We start from the raw sequence: 18,459 nt of genomic DNA on the forward strand, positions 1-18,459 counted from the left end.
AAAGCTCTGCACAGCAAAGCAAAAACTTTTCTCTTCTGGGGGCTGGGGCAGTGGGGAGCACCGTTCAGGGCTGACTCCTGGCTCTGCACTCAGGGATTACTCCTGGCAGGGGTCGGAAGACCATATGGGGTGCTGGGGATCGAACCCGAGTGTCGTGTGCTCTGGCCCCTTTTCAAGAGCAGTATTAAAGCTGATGACAAGACTGTCAAAATGTGTAACAAACTAATTTTTTTCTATGATCTTGAGTGGTTTATAATGCCTTTCTAAGAACGGGAGAAAAATCTATTTTTTATAGGTGCAGCCTGTTGGAACTGCAGCTGCAGTAGCAGTTTCATGCATCCCGGTTCTCAGATGGAATCTGGGGATGTACTTTTCTTTTTTAAAATTCTATGAGTGAGACACCATGAGGCACAGTTGTAGACTTACAAATTTTTGTGCTTGGGTTTCAGTTATACAATGATCCAGTACCCATCCCTTCACCAGTGCCCGTTCTCCACCACCACGGGTCCCAGTATCCCTCCCACCACCCCCACTCCATCCCCTCCACCCCACCCCACCTCTGTGGCAGGACATTCCCCTCTGTTCTCTCTCTCCTTTTGGGTGCTGTGGTTTGCAAAAGAGGCACTGAGTGGCAATCATGTTTGGTCTATAGTCTACTTTCGGCATGCTTCTCCCACCCTGGGAGGATCCTCCCAACACCCTTTATTTGGTACTCCCTTCTCTATCTGAGCTGCCTTTTGCCCTAGCGTGTGAGGCTGGTCTCCAACCCATGGAGTGAACCTCCTGGTACTTATCTCGGCTATTCTTGGGTGTTAGTTGAGGATGTACTTTTTTTTTTCCTTTTTGGGTCACACCCGGCGATGCACAGGGGTTACTCCTGGCTCATGCACTCAGGAATCACTCCTGGCGGTGCTCGGGGGACCATATGGAACGCTGGGAATTGAACCCGGGTTGGCCGCATGCAAGGCAAACGCCCTACCTGCTGTGCTATCGCTCTAGCCCCAGGGATGTACTTTTTTATGTGGGATGTTAGTATGACTTTTGACGAGGAATTATCCATGGCACGTTTTTCTTAAGCAAGGTCCTGTAACTCAGTTATCCGCCCTTTTGTTCCCAAACACGGTTAAGGGTGAATGCTTGGTGAGCATAAGCCACGGCTTAAACATGCCCTAGAAACTTGAGGCTCACTAATCAGGGTCTCCCCCAAAGATTTCTGTGTGGGTGTTAGCTGACACCTTTCATGATTGCTGTCACCGACCATTTCTCCCACGTTGCCGGGTGTCTCACTGCCCAGATCCCCTGCTCACGTTCACCCACAGGACTGCCCCAAATGTGTTGTTGGGGTCTTTATATCGGGGGACCCGTGTGTCACCATTGCCAGGAAATTGGAAAAAGAAATCGTGACCTTAGCTCGGACTGCTTTCCAGGGTGTTACTCACGGCTTCCCGTGTCTCTGTTTCCCGTAGGCTTTCAAGGATATGCTGTACTCAGCTCAGGACCAGGCGCCCTCTGTGGAAGGTAAGATGCTTTGAATCCCTGAGTTGACTCGTACGCGTCTTCCTTCTAAATGAAAGGCATCTGAAGCTGCAGAATATAAAGCTTATTTGACACCAGGCCCTCTGTGTCTTCTCCTGATGATAGAATTATGTTTCGATTACATTATTTTTTAATTGTTTAGTTCACATTTACCCCAGGTTGGAGCTCCTGCTCTATCCTGAAATCTTTTTGACACTGTAAATCAGAGAGACCGAGGGGCTAGAGTGATAGCACGGCGGGAAAGGCTTTTGTCTTGCACGCGGCCAACCCAGGTTCGATTCCCAGCATCCCCCGAGCACCGCCAGGAGTGATTCCTGAGTGTGGAGCCAGGAGTAACCCCTGAGCATTACCAGGTGTGACCCAGAAAGCCAAAAAAAAAAAAATCAGATCAAATCAGGCTGAGAGACAGAGGTCTTTGTTTATGGGGGGGTGGGGGCAGCATACCTGGGATGCTCATGGTTTCCTCATATCTGGTTCTCTCCCGACAGTGCTCAGGGCACAATGTGCAGTGCTGGGGGTTGGAGCAGGGTTGGCCCTCCCTGTCATCTCTCTCCAGTCCCCAGACTCAAAGCCCTTCCACTCAGCACAGCCCAGAGGCATGTGTGTTGTTCGTGTGTGTGTGTGTGTGTGTGTGTTTGCTTGTTCCGTGAGAACCTGAATGTGCGTGCTGGGGGTGTGTGTATTGATTCAGCCCATCTGCAGTGACCGCCCGCCCGCAGGCCCAACTTTCCCCACAGTTATCTTGCATGGCCTGTCCTCTGTCCTCAGGCAGGTCCTGCTTGTTCTCGCAGTGGGGACATAGGGACTTGGCCCTTTCATGACATGACTCATTCACTCTTTCCCAGATGGTGCCCTTCAGAGGGCCTTCTGGATCCCTGGTCTCATGTGGCCTCTGGTCACTTTATAGCACCTTTTGATATGCTGTCTTTTTTTCATTGGTTTGGTCTCCTGAGACTCAGTTCTCTAAAGCCAGAGATTTCAATCTTTCAAAAATTTATTTTAAACCTAGAATTTAAGATAGGTTCATACTTCACTTATTTACTGAGTATATCGGCGATTAGGAATGAAATTGAGTCATTACCCTCAATCTTCCTTGAAGCCAAATAATATTTAACCGCCCCCCCCCAGAAAAGAATAAGTTGCTTCAATTTTTTGGCCACTCCTGGTGGTCTTCAGGGGTCTTGCTCTTGTCTCTGTGCTCAAGGATCCCTCCTGGAGGGTCTCAGGGAACCATATGTAAGACCTGGGCTCACCGCATGCAAGACAAGCATCTGACCCAATATCCTAGCTCACTGGCCCCCAAGGAAGTAAATTTTATATTTTAATTTCTTCTGATAAGTGAACGTATTTTTTCCCGTTGGTTTCTGGGCCTTTCCCAGCGGTGCTCTGGGCCACGCTGTTACTTGGGGGTTGATCCTGCCGGTGCTCAGAGCAATGTGCAGTGAGTGCCAGGATTTAACCCAGCCCTCCGGCATGGCATGTAAGGTATGTTCCTCGTCCAGTTTAGCTGTCTCTCTGACCGGAATTTCTCATAATCTCTGGATGCAGAATTTTACCTGTGGGTCAAGTATCTTATTAAATGCTGACACCGTAGATTAATCTGTTTAAGATTGAGATGGTCCAGCTAGCATTTCTTTTCTTTCTTTCTTTTTTTAATGAGGAGAGACACGAATTCTGAATCCCTGTTTTTGAGACACGGTGTTATTTGAGGACAGCTAGAGTTCCTGTGACTTCAGGTGGCCGAGAACCACCTCCCCAGGGACAGACAAAAGAAGGAAGGGGACTACAGGCTGGTTGGTAGTCAGCGACCGTTAGTTCAAGTCTCACAGCGCTAGTTTTACAGAATCGTGAGGGTGGAAACACCTAGGTGGGGTTGAGCATTATCTTAACAATAAACAGGTAAAGTCCCTCCTTCAGGGGAAGTTCTTCTAGGAGATTAACTCAGGGACGCAATCTCATCTCGGGGTTCAGCACTCTAGCTTACTAGGAGATCTGCTCAAGGGTGGGATCCCATCTGAGGGCTAATGCTTTCTCCTTCCTTAGCTAGTGATCCATTTATTTCTACTCGTTTTGTATGGACACAGTAAGAGCTTAAAGTTTGGCTCTTCCTGGGACATCTCGCTATAGATCCCGGACTGCAGTCCTCAGGCCAGTCAGTCTTTCCTAACCCCAGCAGGGTCCTGATTCAGTTACTTCTTTGAGGGTTATGGCAGAGTTTGTTCCATGACCGTGTTCGTAACTTATTATCTTATGGCACTTAGCTTGTCCCTGTTCGATGCCAGGGTAGCTTACAACGTGCCCTAGGTCCACCCAAGTCCCTCGCCAGGACCCTCCTTTTGGGGGTATTAGGAAGTAAAGGCAACTGAGGCTTCACTCAAGTAAATATGATGGTTGCCCAGGGGTAAATATTATTTGGAGTCAGTTAACTCCCATGTGGAAAAGCAGAACATCAACTGTCTTCCGCTATCTATACAAAAAGGACATTGCAAAACCATGCCAAGGACATCAAGGAAAGAGAGAGACAGTACAGGATTAGGAGTGCCTGATGGAATTGGGAATGCCTCGGGAGCACTGTGATGGGTATAACTCAATAAACTTCAGCTCCCTGCGGGAGGAGCAAGGACACACCAATGTTATCCAGCACTTCCTTTGCTGAGAAATCACATCTTCAAAGCTCCTAGTGACTGTCGTCTTTGAAAGTCACCAGGCCGATTCTTCGTATGTTTTTACATGATATGCGTTCTTTTAAAAGATGAAATAGGTCTCGATTTGAAAAAAGCAGGTGGATTGTGCTTATAAAGAGCTACACAGAATATGATTCTCAGGTTTCTTGAGTTCAAATGGGAAGATGAAGGAGGCTCTGACTGTTTTCCTGTTTTGCCTCTCACTCGCTTCTAAGATATTCCCTTTGATGGGGGGTGGGGTGGACATAGGCAGCGTTAGTTGGGGCTCCGATCCCATTGGCCCCGTGGAGCACCCCCACTCCTGAGGTGGAATGAATAGACGCATTAAAGCCGTGGGCCGCTACACTGGCCCCCTCTCTCCTGCCATTTCTTTGCACCCTCCTTGGCCTCCCCAGCCTTGGAAGCGGGTTGGGTGGGGGGGTGGTTGTTCGTGTGTTTCTTCCTTCTGCGCGTCTACTTGGCTGGCAGATGTGCTCCCGTCTCCCTGAGCGCCTTAGGATTCAGCTCTCGGTGGCACTGAAGATGAAAGCGTGCTGGTAAATTATTCATCTCGATTATACGCCCGGATGGACAGAGTCCACCTGGTACCGACTCCCCCAACCCCCCCACCCCCACTCCACCACCTCTGTCTTCCGGTCTTTGTTGTCAGGACAGATGTGAACTGCCTCTGTCAGTTCCAGAGGGTGGGAGGTGGACTGCACTTCTGCAGTTCATGGAGCCCTTCCTTGCCCATGCAGGTCACTGTCAAATCCCTGAGCTCACACTGTTACTTTCCTCATGTTAGAATCTCAGGTCTCTCTCTCTGCCCCCATTTGCCCATGTTGTTACCTTGTGGGATTATCTCCAAAACAACCTGCCTCTTAATCTCTAAATAATAGCATTTGGAGTCTTTTATCAGGAACTCGGCCTGATTTGCTGCATTTTTAGCCAGAGCAGTGTTGGGGGCGAGGGAAGGGGGGGGGCTTCTCTGAGGTCCCCTTTTGCTAGTGCAGTTTTGTCAGTATGTTTTTCTATTTGGTTGGTTGGTTGGTTTGGGGCCACATCCCATGGTGCTCCGGGCTGACTCGTCGCTCTGTGCTCAGGGATCGCTCCTGGCGGGCTCAGGGTACCCTATGGGATGCCGGGGATCAAACCCGGGTCGCCCAGACAAACAAGCTGGCCTTTACGCTGTTCTGAACACCGAGGCCTATCTGTTGGACCGCTTTAAACCTGCCAGGAGCCACACCTTAATTTTCCACAGACACCATGTGACATGTGACACTCTTTGGACTAGGGAGATTAAAAGTGGCACCCTAGCTTCAGTTAGGGCCATCCGACACTCCCAGAGATTGGGGAAAGATTCCTGATGGATCATGGTGTGTCCTGGAGGTGCTGCTGTTTACATTGGAGCAGGATGCGTGCTTACTGGGGGGCAGCAAACAGCACCTTCAAAAATCAACTCCTGTGGTCTTGAAAGATGTCACCGACCTCACTCAGCCAGATTCCCCAGTGGAAAAGCTGTGCTTTTGAATCAGCAGCAGTAGCGCTGTCGAGGTGACAGAGATCTACTGTGGCAGAAAGAGACTGGATTTGGTGTGAATAGCACGATGGTCACTGTCCTGTCACTGTCCTCTCGTTGTTCATCGATTTGCTCAAGCGTGCCCAATAACATCTCCATCGTGAGACTTGTTACCGTGTTTTGGCATCTCAAATATGTCACGGGGAGCTTGCCAGGCTTTGCCGTGCGGGCGAGATACTCGGTAGCTTGCCAGGCTCTCCGAGAGGGGCGGAGGAATCGAACCGGCTCAGCCAGGCCGGCTGCATGCAAGGCAAACGCCCTACCACTGTGCTATCACTCCAGCCCAACGCGATGGTAGGAAGCAGTAAATATGAGAGAAGAAGCAGATTTTACTCTGAGTAAAGAAGCTAGAAGAAAGAAAATGGTCTTGAACGCAGGCTTAGAATCCCATCTTGGGGGCAGTACAGAATATTTTGGTTTGTTTGTCTTCATTTTGGGGGGCCTCACTGGGTGTGGCTCAGGACTGACTCCTGGCTCTGTGCTCAGGGATCACTCCTGGTCATGCTCAGGGATGACTCCTGGCTCTGTGCTCAGGGATCACTCCTGATGGTGCTCAGGACTAACTCCTGGCTCTGATCATGGCGGTGCCCAGGACTAAATTCTGTTGGTGCTCAGGCTGACTCCTGGCTCTGTGCTCAGGGCTTATTCCTGATTCTGTGCACAGGAATCACTCCTGGTGGTGCTCAGGACTGACTCCTGGCTCTGTGCTCAGGGGACTGTATGTGGTGCCAGGGAAATACTGGGTTCAACTGTGCAACGCCAGAGGCTGAATCCCAGTGTTAGTACTCTGAGCCCCCCCCCCATTACAGAGTATTTATTTTCAGTGATTATATATTTTTTTAATTGGAAAGAATCGATAAAATCACTGTGTTGTAAGCTTCAAAAAGAGGAAGGGGTTGCGGTGGGCCCACTCAGGCGGGACACATCGGTGGCGTTTGAGGGACGAGAGCCGCCTTCCCAGGCCGAATGATGGGAACGGAGACGCTGGAACCAGGCCCTAGGCTGGTTGGTTGTCAGTTTATTTCTCTCTCCTCCCCGGCGTGGTCTGGTGTCTTCCCTTTGTGGCGCAGTCGTAGTCGTGGTTTTGGTCGTAGACCTGGTCATCAGAGTTCATGATCCTAGTCTCCTCGGCTTCAAGTCTCTTCCTCTGCATCAGTCCTCAGCATCTAGTCTTCAGCCTCTGCTCCCGACTTTCTCATTCCCAGCATCTAGTTTCAGCATCTCCCTTTCAGCATCTCCTCAGCATCGCTCCCAGTGTCTCCTCCCAGAGTCCAGTCCCTGAGTAGTTGTATTCTCATCTCCTTCCCCAGGCTCTCAGCATGTCATCCTCATCTTCCTCAGCACCTCTCTCTCAGCATCTCTGTCCCAGAGTCCAGTCCAGAGTCTCTTCCAGAGTAGTTCTGTTCTCTCTTACCCCAATGTCCAGTCTCCTCTTACCCCTTACAGCGTCGTCATATAGAAATCACGAAGGGTGGGGATACAAAGGCCGAGTTGGACATTATCATAACAACAAAGAGAGGTCAGGTCACTCCTTCTGGAGATTAACTCAAGGACAAAATCTCATCTCAGGATTCGGCACTCCGGATGACTAGGAGATCCGCCCCAGGATTCCATCCAGGGTATATTGCTTTCTCCCTTCCTGAGCCACTAATCCATTTAAACAGTCGTAGTCAGTTTACTTCTTATAATATTTCTAGCAATGTCATTTTGTATGAACACAGTAAGAGATACATATTAAGCGTAAAGTTTGGCTCTTCCTGGGGACATCTCACTGTATGTTCCAGACCATAGTCCTTAGGCCAGGTTAGTCTTTCCTAACCGCAGCAGGGTCCTTATTCAGTTAGCTTCTTTTTGGGTCATGACAGAGTTTGTCCATGACCGTGCTCTTAACTTATAGATCAGTATTATGGCGCTTGGCCTGGCCCATTTCGATGCCAGGGTAGCTCACAGCTTGTCCTGGGTCCATCCAGTTCCTCCTTGGGACCCTGCTCTTGAAGCGGTAGGAGCTAAGACTTAAGTCTAGTAAATATGACGGATGCCCAGAAGTAAATATTATTATTATTATTATTATTTTGGCTTTTTGGGTCACACCTGGCGATGCACAGGGGTTACTCCTGGCTCTGCACTCAAGAGTTACTCCTGGCGGTGCTCAGGGGACCCTATGGGATGCTGGGAATTGAACCCGGGTCTGCTGCGTGCAAGGCAAACGCCCTCCCCGCTGTGCTATCTCTCCAGCCCCAGTAAATATTATTTTGGAGTCCATTAACTCCCATGTTACATAGCATAGCATCAACTATCTTCCTGTGTCTATACAAAAAGGACATTGCCAAATAAACCATGCAAATGACATACAGGGAAGAGAAAGCAATATAGAATTATTAATGCCTGATGGAATTGGGTGTGCCTCAGTTGCACTGTTGTGGGAGTGGCTCACTAAACCTTAAGCTCCCCGCGGGAGGAGCAAGGACGGCCCAGTGTTATCCAACACTGTGTTAAGTATCACAACACCATTTCTGTTTCTATCGTAAGTTTGCGGAGGAAGGTCATGAACTCGATATGGGATGATGACAAGACAATAAATCAATGAACAGAAAAAGCTCTGGGAAATACTGCCTTACCACAGGGGGAAAGATAACATACCCAGATAATTGAATCTGCAGATTTCAGAGAGAGAATTCCCATCCTAGCGGCTAGAAAAGTGGGACAATTATTAAAGGTCAGAGCGGCTCGAGTTGAAAGGGAGGGAAATTCCTCTTTGCCGCAGTCCCTGTGTCTTTGTGCAGAGGAAGATAGAAAGGGATGTGAGTGGATCAGAGGGTGGTTCCCGGCCCTCCGTCTGCACCCGCCGTGGAACAAGAGAGGCACAAACCATGTTCAAAGAGAGTGAGATGCTGTAATAATTAGTAGAGTCACGGTACTTGGATTACTGAGAGCGGTTGGGGACCCTACCGTGAGGCCAGGCTGGGCCAGCTGTGATGGAAAGACTCGCTGCCCCTTTTCGTCAGCCCCCCTGACTGCTGTCATGCTTGGCACAGCCTACAATCAGGGCAGTTTATTTTCTCAGAGTTCCTGGGACCAGAGGGCAGGACCAAAGTGTCCCTGAAATTCTGAGCAGAGAACCCCTCTCTCCTCTTCTGTTGCCTCGCGACACCTAGAACCCTCCATGTGACTTCACCCCATCCCCTTCATTACTTTGCAAAGATTCTTCACAAATAAGGGAGCTCTTGAAATTGGTGTGTGTGTGTGGGGGGGGGGGGTGTTGGAGTGATAGCACAGCAGGTAGGGTGTTTGCCTTGCATGCGGCCAACCTGGATTTGACTCCCAGCATCCCATAGGGTCCCCTGAGCACCACCAGGAGTAATTTCTGAGTGCATGAGGCAGAAGCAACCCCTGTACATCGCTGGGTGTGACCCAAAAAGGAAAAAAAAAAAGAAATTGGTGAGGGCCTCCCCCTGGGTGGGGGACTGGTTTTTGGCCTCCCCTAGCCTTAAGTCTGCGTTGGAATAGCAAAAAGCCTTTCAGCATTCTTACTTCTCACTGTGAAGCAGAGTCTGAGGTTCAGATGAGACGTTTGCTTTCACATTCTAATCTCCCTACTCCCAGGAGTCATCGCATGTCACATGGTGTCCGTGGAAAATTAAGGTGTGGCTCTTGGCAGGGGTACAGCTGTCCCGTAGACAGGCCTCCGTGTTCCGAGCAGAGTAAAGGCCAGCTGGTTTGCCCGGAAGACTTCCTACACGGGCCTTCTTGGTCTGCTCTCGGGGCCACGCCTGGCCTAGGGGGTGCCGGGGATTGAACCAAAGTCTGCTTACAAAGCAGGTGCCCTAACTGCTAAACCCAGTCTCTCTGGCTCAGAAACTGTCCTTTTCATGAGAATCTCTGGACTGTTCCCAGGGGCCTTCCTGGGGGCAGGGGGGGGATGGAACGCAAAAGGAAACCTCTTCTGTCCCCCCTCCCCCGCCGTGTCCCGGTTTTCACTTTGGAAAAATTTGGAGGCAGGGCCGGAGCGATAGCACAGCGGGGAGGGCGTTTGCCTTGCACGAGACCGGCCCAGGTTCGATCTCCGGCATCCCATAGGGTCCCCCAAGCACCGCCAGGAGTGATCCCTGAGTGCAGAGCCAGGAGTCAGCCCTGAGCATCGCCGGGTGGGACCCAAAAAACAAAATTTGGAGGCATGAAGAGGTAGAGAAAATGTCTTGAGTTCCCTCCACCCAGCTTTCCTGTCCATCATTCCTCCATCTGTTTTTCCTTTCTGCCCTCTTAAACTATTTTTTCTATAAAGGCATTCCAGAAATCCTGTCATTTCATTTGCAAATATTCCTCAGTGATGCTTCTGCGCCCAATTATCACACAGAAATATTGACAATGGGGGGCCGGAGCGATAGCACAGCGGGGAGGGTGTTTGCCTTGCACGTGGCCGGCCCAGGTTTGATCCCCGACATCCCCTAGGGTTCCCCAAGCACCGCCAGGAGTGATCCCTGAGTGCAGAGCCGGGAGTCAGCCCTGAGCATCACCGGGTGGGACCCAAAAAGCAAAAAAAAAAAAAAAAATTGTAATTTCTCAAATCAGCTGTGTGGCTGGATTCAAGGTTCCCTAATTGCTGTCTACAACAGGAGCTAGAGACATCGTGCCTGAGGAATAAACGTGTCCCGTTGCTCTATAGGGGCAGTGCCCAGTACAGGAACCACGAGTCCCTGGAGCTGTTACACCTGGATTCATTGAAACCTCAGATCTGCAAATGCTCCGTTCTAAGACTCACATGCTAAGTGCCCAGTCACCCCAGCAGGGCTTGCCATTTCGGACAGGTCAGGGCCTTTGCGCTCCCTTAAAAACATGCATTAGCCCTATTGTTTGTGGAATGAATTGGCTCCTCTGGGTTTTCCGCTCACCCATTGTTTTCCTGCTGTTCTCCTATGGTTTACCTTAATGTATTTTTGGCTTCTCTGTATTCCCTGTAAATTCGTGGTCAGATTTAGTGTGGCTATAATTCAGACTAAATAAAAATACACTCTGAGTGTATGTGTGTCTGTGTGTGCCCGTGTGTGTCTGTGTGTGTTTGTGTGTGTGGTCAAATTTAGATGTGGCTATAATTTAGACTAAATAAAAATACACTCTGAGTCTGTGTGTGTGTGTGTGTGTGTGTGTGTGTGTATACCCCAGGACACTTCAGAGGTCCCATTACTCAGGGAATTTAACATCAGCTTGGTTTCTCTGTAATGTTACTAGCTATTGGTGATCATTGCGTAGCCCTTGATTCTTTAATTTATGAAACATTATGTAACGGTGATTCTATTATTTAATGAAATTAATGGTGGGGCCTTAAAGCTTTTATGTTGTTTGTTGGAATTCTTTAAAGAGAAGCTTCTCTTGGTTAACTTGGATACACGTGGATACAGGTTATAGAGGAGAGATAGTGCTGATGGCTTCATCCCTTCCTTTTATTTACCAGTTTGCAAAATTATTGATTCTCTAAGATTTCCAAGGACAATTGGTGAACATTTAAGATCTCTTAATGAGTATGTTTAAATATATTTGGTATAGAACTGGCTTATGTGTTCTTTTTTAAATTAATTTATTTATTTTGAATATCCATTGCTCCACCAGTGCCCATTTCCCACCACCACGGATCCCAGTATCCCTCCCACCCCCCCATCCCCCCACCCCACCCTGCCTCTGTGGCAGGGCATTCCCCTCTGTTCTCTCTCTCCTTTTGGGTGTTGTGGTTTGCAAAAGAGCTAAGTCAGATTTTCAGGGAGAAACGTTGGATGATTTACTTTCCATTATCCTTATCCAACTTTGACCAATGGGAAGGCAAAGGGAATAAGGAACTTCCCTTCCTTGTGTGAGGACAAAAGTTTCCCTGAGCCGCAGAGTCAGGAGTAAGCCCTGAGCACTGCCAGGTGTGACCCAAACACACACACACACACACACACACGCACACTCATATATTTTCTGCTTATGACTTGGAATCAGCATCTTTCCAGAGGAGTCTTGATCCTCTCTGTGGTAACCCGTGACTTAATTCCTCCAGAAGCTGCACCTTTCAGAGTGATATTGCTACTGAATCATGCATGATTGCATTAGGCTCTTTTGAGGGGGGCTAGGGGTGACTCCCAAGCACAGTGCTCAGGAGGCCAGGGAGTCTTTCCCAGGGATTCTTGGCCAACTGGCAGGCAGTGCACACATTTAACATGCTTAAATGAACCGATACGCTTCCATGTTCCTGCGTGCTTTTGTGTGCATCTGCTTCTTCTCCGAAGCTTCGATTCTTGGTGTTCTGTGCCCTCGAAAGTGCCTCATGTAACTGAAAAAATGGACTCTGAGGATTAACTACAGCTCTTGGGCACGGGAACCACCAGTGTGTGGCTCTCTGGGATTTAATGCCGTGGACCGGAGAATTTACCTACACTGATTACATTTTCATTTCTTCACTGAAGGTTGAGAGGTGAAACACTGTTTATCACCTAGGAGACCGAGGGCCAATTTGTGGTTCTGGGATGAGAAATTGACCGGCTATCTGTGTACTGCAGGAGGGAGGCGCCATCAGTGAGTCTGGGAAAGGAAATTAAATTTACATCGGTGTTGTAACATGCAATTAATTTTGCATATACACCCGAGGCACATGAATCTTATTTGAGATTGAAATGCCTACACTTTGGATCAAGGCACTGCCGATCCAGCCCTGGCAAATGTATTAGAAGAGTTTTCTATTGTTCATGATTGCTGTGCAATTTAAAATTAGTTCTTACTAGGCCACTCAGAAGGAAATCTTTCGGTCATTTTAATGAGAAAACGAAATAGCCACATTTGTGCCTTTCTTTTACAAAGGACTGGAAGGACGAGGTAATTTATACTGCGAGATTTATTATTTTTGTATTTCTCTTTTTTTTCCCCATGTGGAATCTTTGTCATCTTGGTGCAAGAATGGGTTGATATCTGTTTAAAAGGCTGTACAGCCTGTCTTAGATTGGTGGCTAAGATTTACAGCTGGTTTTTCGACTGTAATTTGATTCCCTCATTCCCTGCTAAATAAATGAAGACATTCTCGGCAGAGAGGACTTTTAACAGTTTATCCACAGTAATCATCAAAGAATTTCACAAATGAAGTGGTGCAGGAGTAATGGGTTTGTGGGAGCTGAATCTTTAGGGGGGTGAGGGGAGCTCGTGTCTCCCAGATGGTGCCCCAAGTGACACTTGGGGTCCCCACCATGGTTTCTTGGACCATGGACCTGGTCCTGGTAGGAGCCAGGGGTTGATGCTGGGGAGACCTGGGCCACCCAGGGACCTCTGGGGACCATGAGGTGCTGGGGATCAAACCCAGGTGAGGGTTCTGCTGTCTTGGCTTTAGTTGAAGCCCCCAAGAGCTGCCGAGGGGTGTTCTCTGAGAGCATGGGACTGCAAGAAGGTAGCCCCAGGACGCAGAGGCATATGTTGAGATTTTGTATTTTCTTTCTGAAAATTTTTTTTTTTGGTATGTGATGTGACGTAAGGAATGGAATTCCTTAGAGATGATATTGTGTTCTTCCAACTCAATATTTCAACATAATTCTGACCTTTGGATGGTAACACAACTTTCCTGGGACAGATTTTGAAAACAATCTATACTTCTAAAATACTTGGGAAAATCCCAATTATCCAGATAGCAAGGAAATGCACAGTTGGTGGGCGGTTGAATCCAAAAAAAGGAGAGTTTCTCATTCTGGAAGCAACAGTTCAACATTGACACAGTAATTTCATAATGATGAGAGTAATTGATTTGCAGTCTAATAGGTTGAAATCCAATGCGTTTGAAATGATAAAGCAAGTTATGAATATGTATGGGGTTTTATTAAGGTTCAGATGTGATGTTGATGTTGGCAAAATACAAATAGTTGAAGATAGGTTATTAGATGTGAGAGGTTATTCTACATTTTTGAAATTTCCATGGGAAGCTTTTCTTTTTTTTTTAGGGAAAAAAAAACCCTCTAAACAAATGCTAGTCTTACAGCCCATTGAAAGGGGAGTTACAGCTCCTGGATCCTGAAAACACAACACATTAACATTTAATCCCTTTCCTCTTTGGAAATTGCTTCCCCTGCAATATTTATGTCGGTGCCGCCTTTGTAGGAGAAACAAAATTATTGGCACGTTAGATCGCCTGCTTGGAGCAGAAACCCCCGCACGCCCATAAAACTCGGTGAAATAATGTCAGTGCAAAGAGTAAGATTTGAAGGAAGCGAGGGTAGATTTTTCTGTGCTCATGGGATGCAGGGAGAAGAAACTTGCCCGTGGCCGGGGACCCCCTGCCGTGCAGAGCTCATGTCATTAATAACAGCCGCACCGGTGCCTGGCTCCCGGTGGGGCCCATGCCTTAAGGAAGGAACTGATAGCTGAAGCGCATAGCCCTGTCCCTTGGTGGCATTGGGGCAGCTGGGAGCTTTGTCCACTTTGCCTCCCCTCCTCAGTTCCTCTCTCCGCCTTCCCGTTTGTCCTGAGCATCTCTGGGACTCTGTTCCCCCTCTGCTGCTCCCTGTGTTCTGGTACCCACATTCCCTGACTTGTCTGCCCCTCCATCCTCCTGCAGTGCCCCATTGGGTCCCGTCCTGGCGCCCGTGTTCTCCCCCCTCCACGCCACTGCTGGTGGTTTCTCTCCTCCCGCCGCCCCATCCGTTTCTCTCTTTGTCCATCCTTTGTCTCTCTCTCTCAGCTCTCCTGACCCTGTGGCTCCTGGTGCTGTCTCTTCTCTCCTTTGTTCTCTCGGCTCTGTTGCATGCGGAGCTGTCTTTGTTGCCCCTCTAGATCTCCACTACCTCCTCGATCCTCTGCAGTTCCGTGTGTAGCCTCCGCTGTCGCCTCTCACCCACTCGCGCACAGATGAGAGTCGCGGCTGCCGAGTCCTGTGCCCGAGGTCCCCGAACTGTGCAGGGATGCCCTCGGGTGCCACAGAGGGGCCGACTCGCCAGAAGTGCGGCATTATTGGCGTCAGACTAGGCAGTTCACAGCGGCAGGCTCGGCGCTGCTGAGGACAATTGGGGACATGGTTTGTCACTGGTTCTTGAGATACACTGCAAGCTCCGTGTGAGAACCAGAGAGGGAGAGAGGATGTGGGGTGGCCGTGTGATTCCAGCCTTTGGGAGGTTGTGCCTGTCACCGTCCCCAGCAGGACACGTGGATTCTTTAGGTATTAAACTATTAACTAGTTAGTGAATAGGAGTGGGAGCTATTTCCTTTGGTCTGGGGGCATCATGAAAAAATTCCTCGGAAAGGGATGGGAGATAGGTCAATGCTTGTGCACATACTTTGCATGCTGGAGGCCCCAGGTCAGATCCACGCGTGGCTGGGAGTGACCTCTGAGCACTGAGCTCTTGTACCATGGCTGGGTGTGGCCCAACACCCCCTCCCCCTCCAAATTACTGGGACAAGTTGTAGTGTGATTCAGGTAGCTTCTGGAACTTTGTCCCCAGAATGTGTCCAGACTGACGGATATTGTGCTTCCCTGCATTATCATGGGGGTGGGGGATAAAAGGCATAAACTCCTTAAGTAGGGCTCACTCCAGACTGGAGGAGAAACTTCTGGAGATCTTGTCTGAGCAGGGAGCGCTGTCCCCCCTTTGCTAAGGGACATGACCAGCGCACAGCCTCTTTTCTTTTTTTTTGCTTTTTGGGTCCCACCCGGAGATGCTCAGGGGTTCCTCCTGGCTCTGCACTCAGGAATTACTCCTGGTGGTGCTCAGGGACCATATGGGATGCTGGGAATCGAACCCAGGTGGGCCGCGTGCAAGGCAAACGCCCTACCTGCCATACAGCCTCTTTGACCCTGCTCGTCCCACCCCTGCCTCGGTCCCTCGTCCTAGATTGTCACCGACCACCTGTGACTCAGGCACCCCGGACCTCTGATTCCCGCTAGAGGGACTCACAATTCCAGGAAGCTCTTGCAGACAGTGACCCGCCTATCAGACCGGACCTGGTGAAGATGGAGGTGAGCACGCCTGGGCAACGGACGTGACGCCCTCACCGCCGTCCAGAAGACCCCGGACCTTATCCCATGGGGATTAATTATTGTTATTATTCGTATTGTTGAGATTCTGTGGTTCGCAGTACTGTCCACAGTGGCTTCTCATGCACGGAATTCCAACACCGCATCCTCCCTGGTGTTGGACCAATTCTGTTGTGTGCCTCAGTTTCCCTCATAGCCTTTGACCCTTTGGTGCCCCCTGGCTGTGTGAAGGAGCTCACCCTGTCCACGTCCCTCTCCTCCTAGGTGGCTTCTCCTGAGCTGCATCCGTGTGACCCAGTCTTGTCCTTTCTGCCAACCCCTGCCTCTTGGGGATTTTTCCGGTAGCTTCAACACCTGATTGTTCGTCAGCTCAGTTCCCAGCTCTGCTCGCCTTCCTGGAGGCCAAGGAATGGGAAGGACGGGCTGACATTTCTGCACGTGTTCTGGTCTTCCTGGAGACCATCTGGGCGCCACCGAGCATTGTCCCTACATAACAGGGCCTCAAGTTCTCTCCCCATGGGATGGGGTGGGGGTGATGGGGGGGTGCTGGGATCATTGGTGGTGGAGAATGGGCACTGGTAGAGAGATGGGTACTCGATCATTGTATGACTGAAACGTAATCATGAAAGTTGTAAGTCTGTAACTGTATTTCTTGGTGATTTATTGAAAAATTAATTTTTTAAAAAAGAAAAGATTAGTGCTATCATACAAAGGGGGAAAAAAAACCTTTCTGGGATTGCACGTGTGACTTATTAGCCCAGAACTAACACCCAGGCCCCAGTGCTGAAACTCTCGAACAACACCAAAAAAGATGCTAGCGCTGGGGACGTGTGTGGGCTTTGGAAGTTCCGCGCTGGGAACGAAGGACAGAGACCCTTTCCATCTCTTTCTGTTCCTTCCATGGTCCCCAAGATCCATAATAAGGTTTCCTGTTGACTTCAAGTAGAACCCGAGAAGTCCTCTGGCTTGATTCAGTCTCAGTCAAAGGTAACCTTAAACCTTTCTGGGTCAGCCTTTTTGGAAAACAATATGAACGTTTCTCAAAAAACTAAAAATTGAGCTCCCTTTTGACCCAGCAATCCCGCTTCTGGGAATATATCCCAGAGAAGAAAAAAAAAAAACAACAGTAGAAATGACATCTGCACTTTTATGTTTATTGCACAGCACTCTTCACAATAGTGAAATCTGGAAAAAACCCAAGTGCCCAAGAAGAGATGACTGGTTAAAGACACTTTGGTACATTTACACTAGACTACTATGCAGCTTTTAGAAAAAAATGAAATTTTCATAAAAGTGGATCAACATGGAGCGTATCATATTGAGTGAAATGAATCAGAGAGAGAGGGACAGACATAGATCGACTGCACTCATTTGTAGAATATAAAGTCACATAATGGGAGACTAACACCCAAGGATAGTAGAGATAAGGGCCAGGAGGATTGCTCCACAGCTTGGAAGACGGCCTCACATTCTGGGAGAAAAGGCAGATGGGATGGAGAAGGGACCACCAAGTAAAGGATGCCTGGAGGGCTTGCTTGGTATGGGAGATGCGTGCTGAAAGTAGACCAAGGACCAAACACGATGACCTCTGAGTATCTGTATTGCAAATCATAATGCCCCAAATTAGTGAGAGAGTAAGAAAGATTGTACCTGCCACAGAGGCAAGGAGTGGGGTGGGGATGGAGGGTGGGACACTGGGAACAATAGAGGTAGAAAAATGTGCACTGGTGGAGGGATGGGTGCTCGAGCATTGTTGGACTGAAACGCAGTCATGCAAGTTTGTAACTGTATCTCACAGTGATCCGATAAAGCTTCTTAAAGTAAAGTAAAGGCCCTCCCATTGATCATCGATTTGCTCGAGCGGGCCCAGTAACGTCTCCATTGGAGACTTTGTTGTTACTGTGTCTGGCATATCGAATAGGTCACAAGGAGCTTGCCAGGCTCTGCCGTGCGGGCGAGATACTCTCGGTAGCTTGCCAGGCTCTCCGAGAGGGCCGGAGGAATCGAACTCGGGTCGGCCATGTTGGCTGCGTGCAAGGCAAATGCCCTACCGCTGTGCTATCGCTCCAGCCCTAAAGCTTCTTAAAAATAAAATAAACGATACTGTTTTAAAATATTGCATAATGAAATGCGACAACTTTGCAGAAGTTGGTCTTAGTGAACTGATGCTTGCCAGATGACCAGTTGATACTGAAAAATCATGAATGGGTGCAGGACCCTTTCCAAGTGTGGGATAGTAAGTGATTTTTCTCCCCCCGATCATTCTTGGGGAGTTGCTTCTGAAACAAAGATCTTTATTATCCATGATGAGAGGTCAGCTGTTTTAGGACATACAAGCTCCTTCCTGCTGTCCATCCAGAGTGATCTTTGGTAAACGAATCTTAACATCAAGTTACGAAAAGATGTTACTTAACATTAACCGTATGAGAAAACACATTGCAGCTAATCTGGAAGAAGCTGCCACCTGCTGACTTTTGGTATAGAGTATCTATTACTGGAAAATGAGTTGGTTTTTCTGACGCGGATATTAGATTGTTTTCCCCCCTCCCATGATATAACGTGTGCAAACTTTTCCTTCCTTCGTGGTTTTGGGGACTTCTGACTTGGGGATCACTCCTGGGGACACTTGGGAGGACCATGCCACCTTAGGGATCGAACCCGGGTCTCTTGCATGCCGAGCGCACACTCCAGCCCTCTCTAGGGCC

At 48.9% G+C, this 18,459-nt stretch overlaps 1 protein-coding gene across 1 annotated transcript in view; it reads left to right on the forward strand.

Annotated features, from left to right (window-relative positions):
• Positions 1-18,459, forward strand: part of XPR1 (xenotropic and polytropic retrovirus receptor 1) — a 154,244-nt gene that overhangs the window by 34,958 nt on the left and 100,827 nt on the right. The window contains exon 2 of the mRNA XM_056108148.1: positions 1,467-1,518. Coding sequence (XP_055964123.1) covers positions 1,467-1,518 — 52 coding nt within the window. The remainder of the gene's footprint in view (positions 1-1,466; positions 1,519-18,459) is intronic.

The sequence above is a fragment of the Sorex fumeus genome, unplaced genomic scaffold (assembly GCF_029834395.1).
Source record: "Sorex fumeus unplaced genomic scaffold, SorFum_2.1 ptg000195l, whole genome shotgun sequence".
Classification (NCBI taxonomy): domain Eukaryota; kingdom Metazoa; phylum Chordata; class Mammalia; order Eulipotyphla; family Soricidae; genus Sorex; species Sorex fumeus.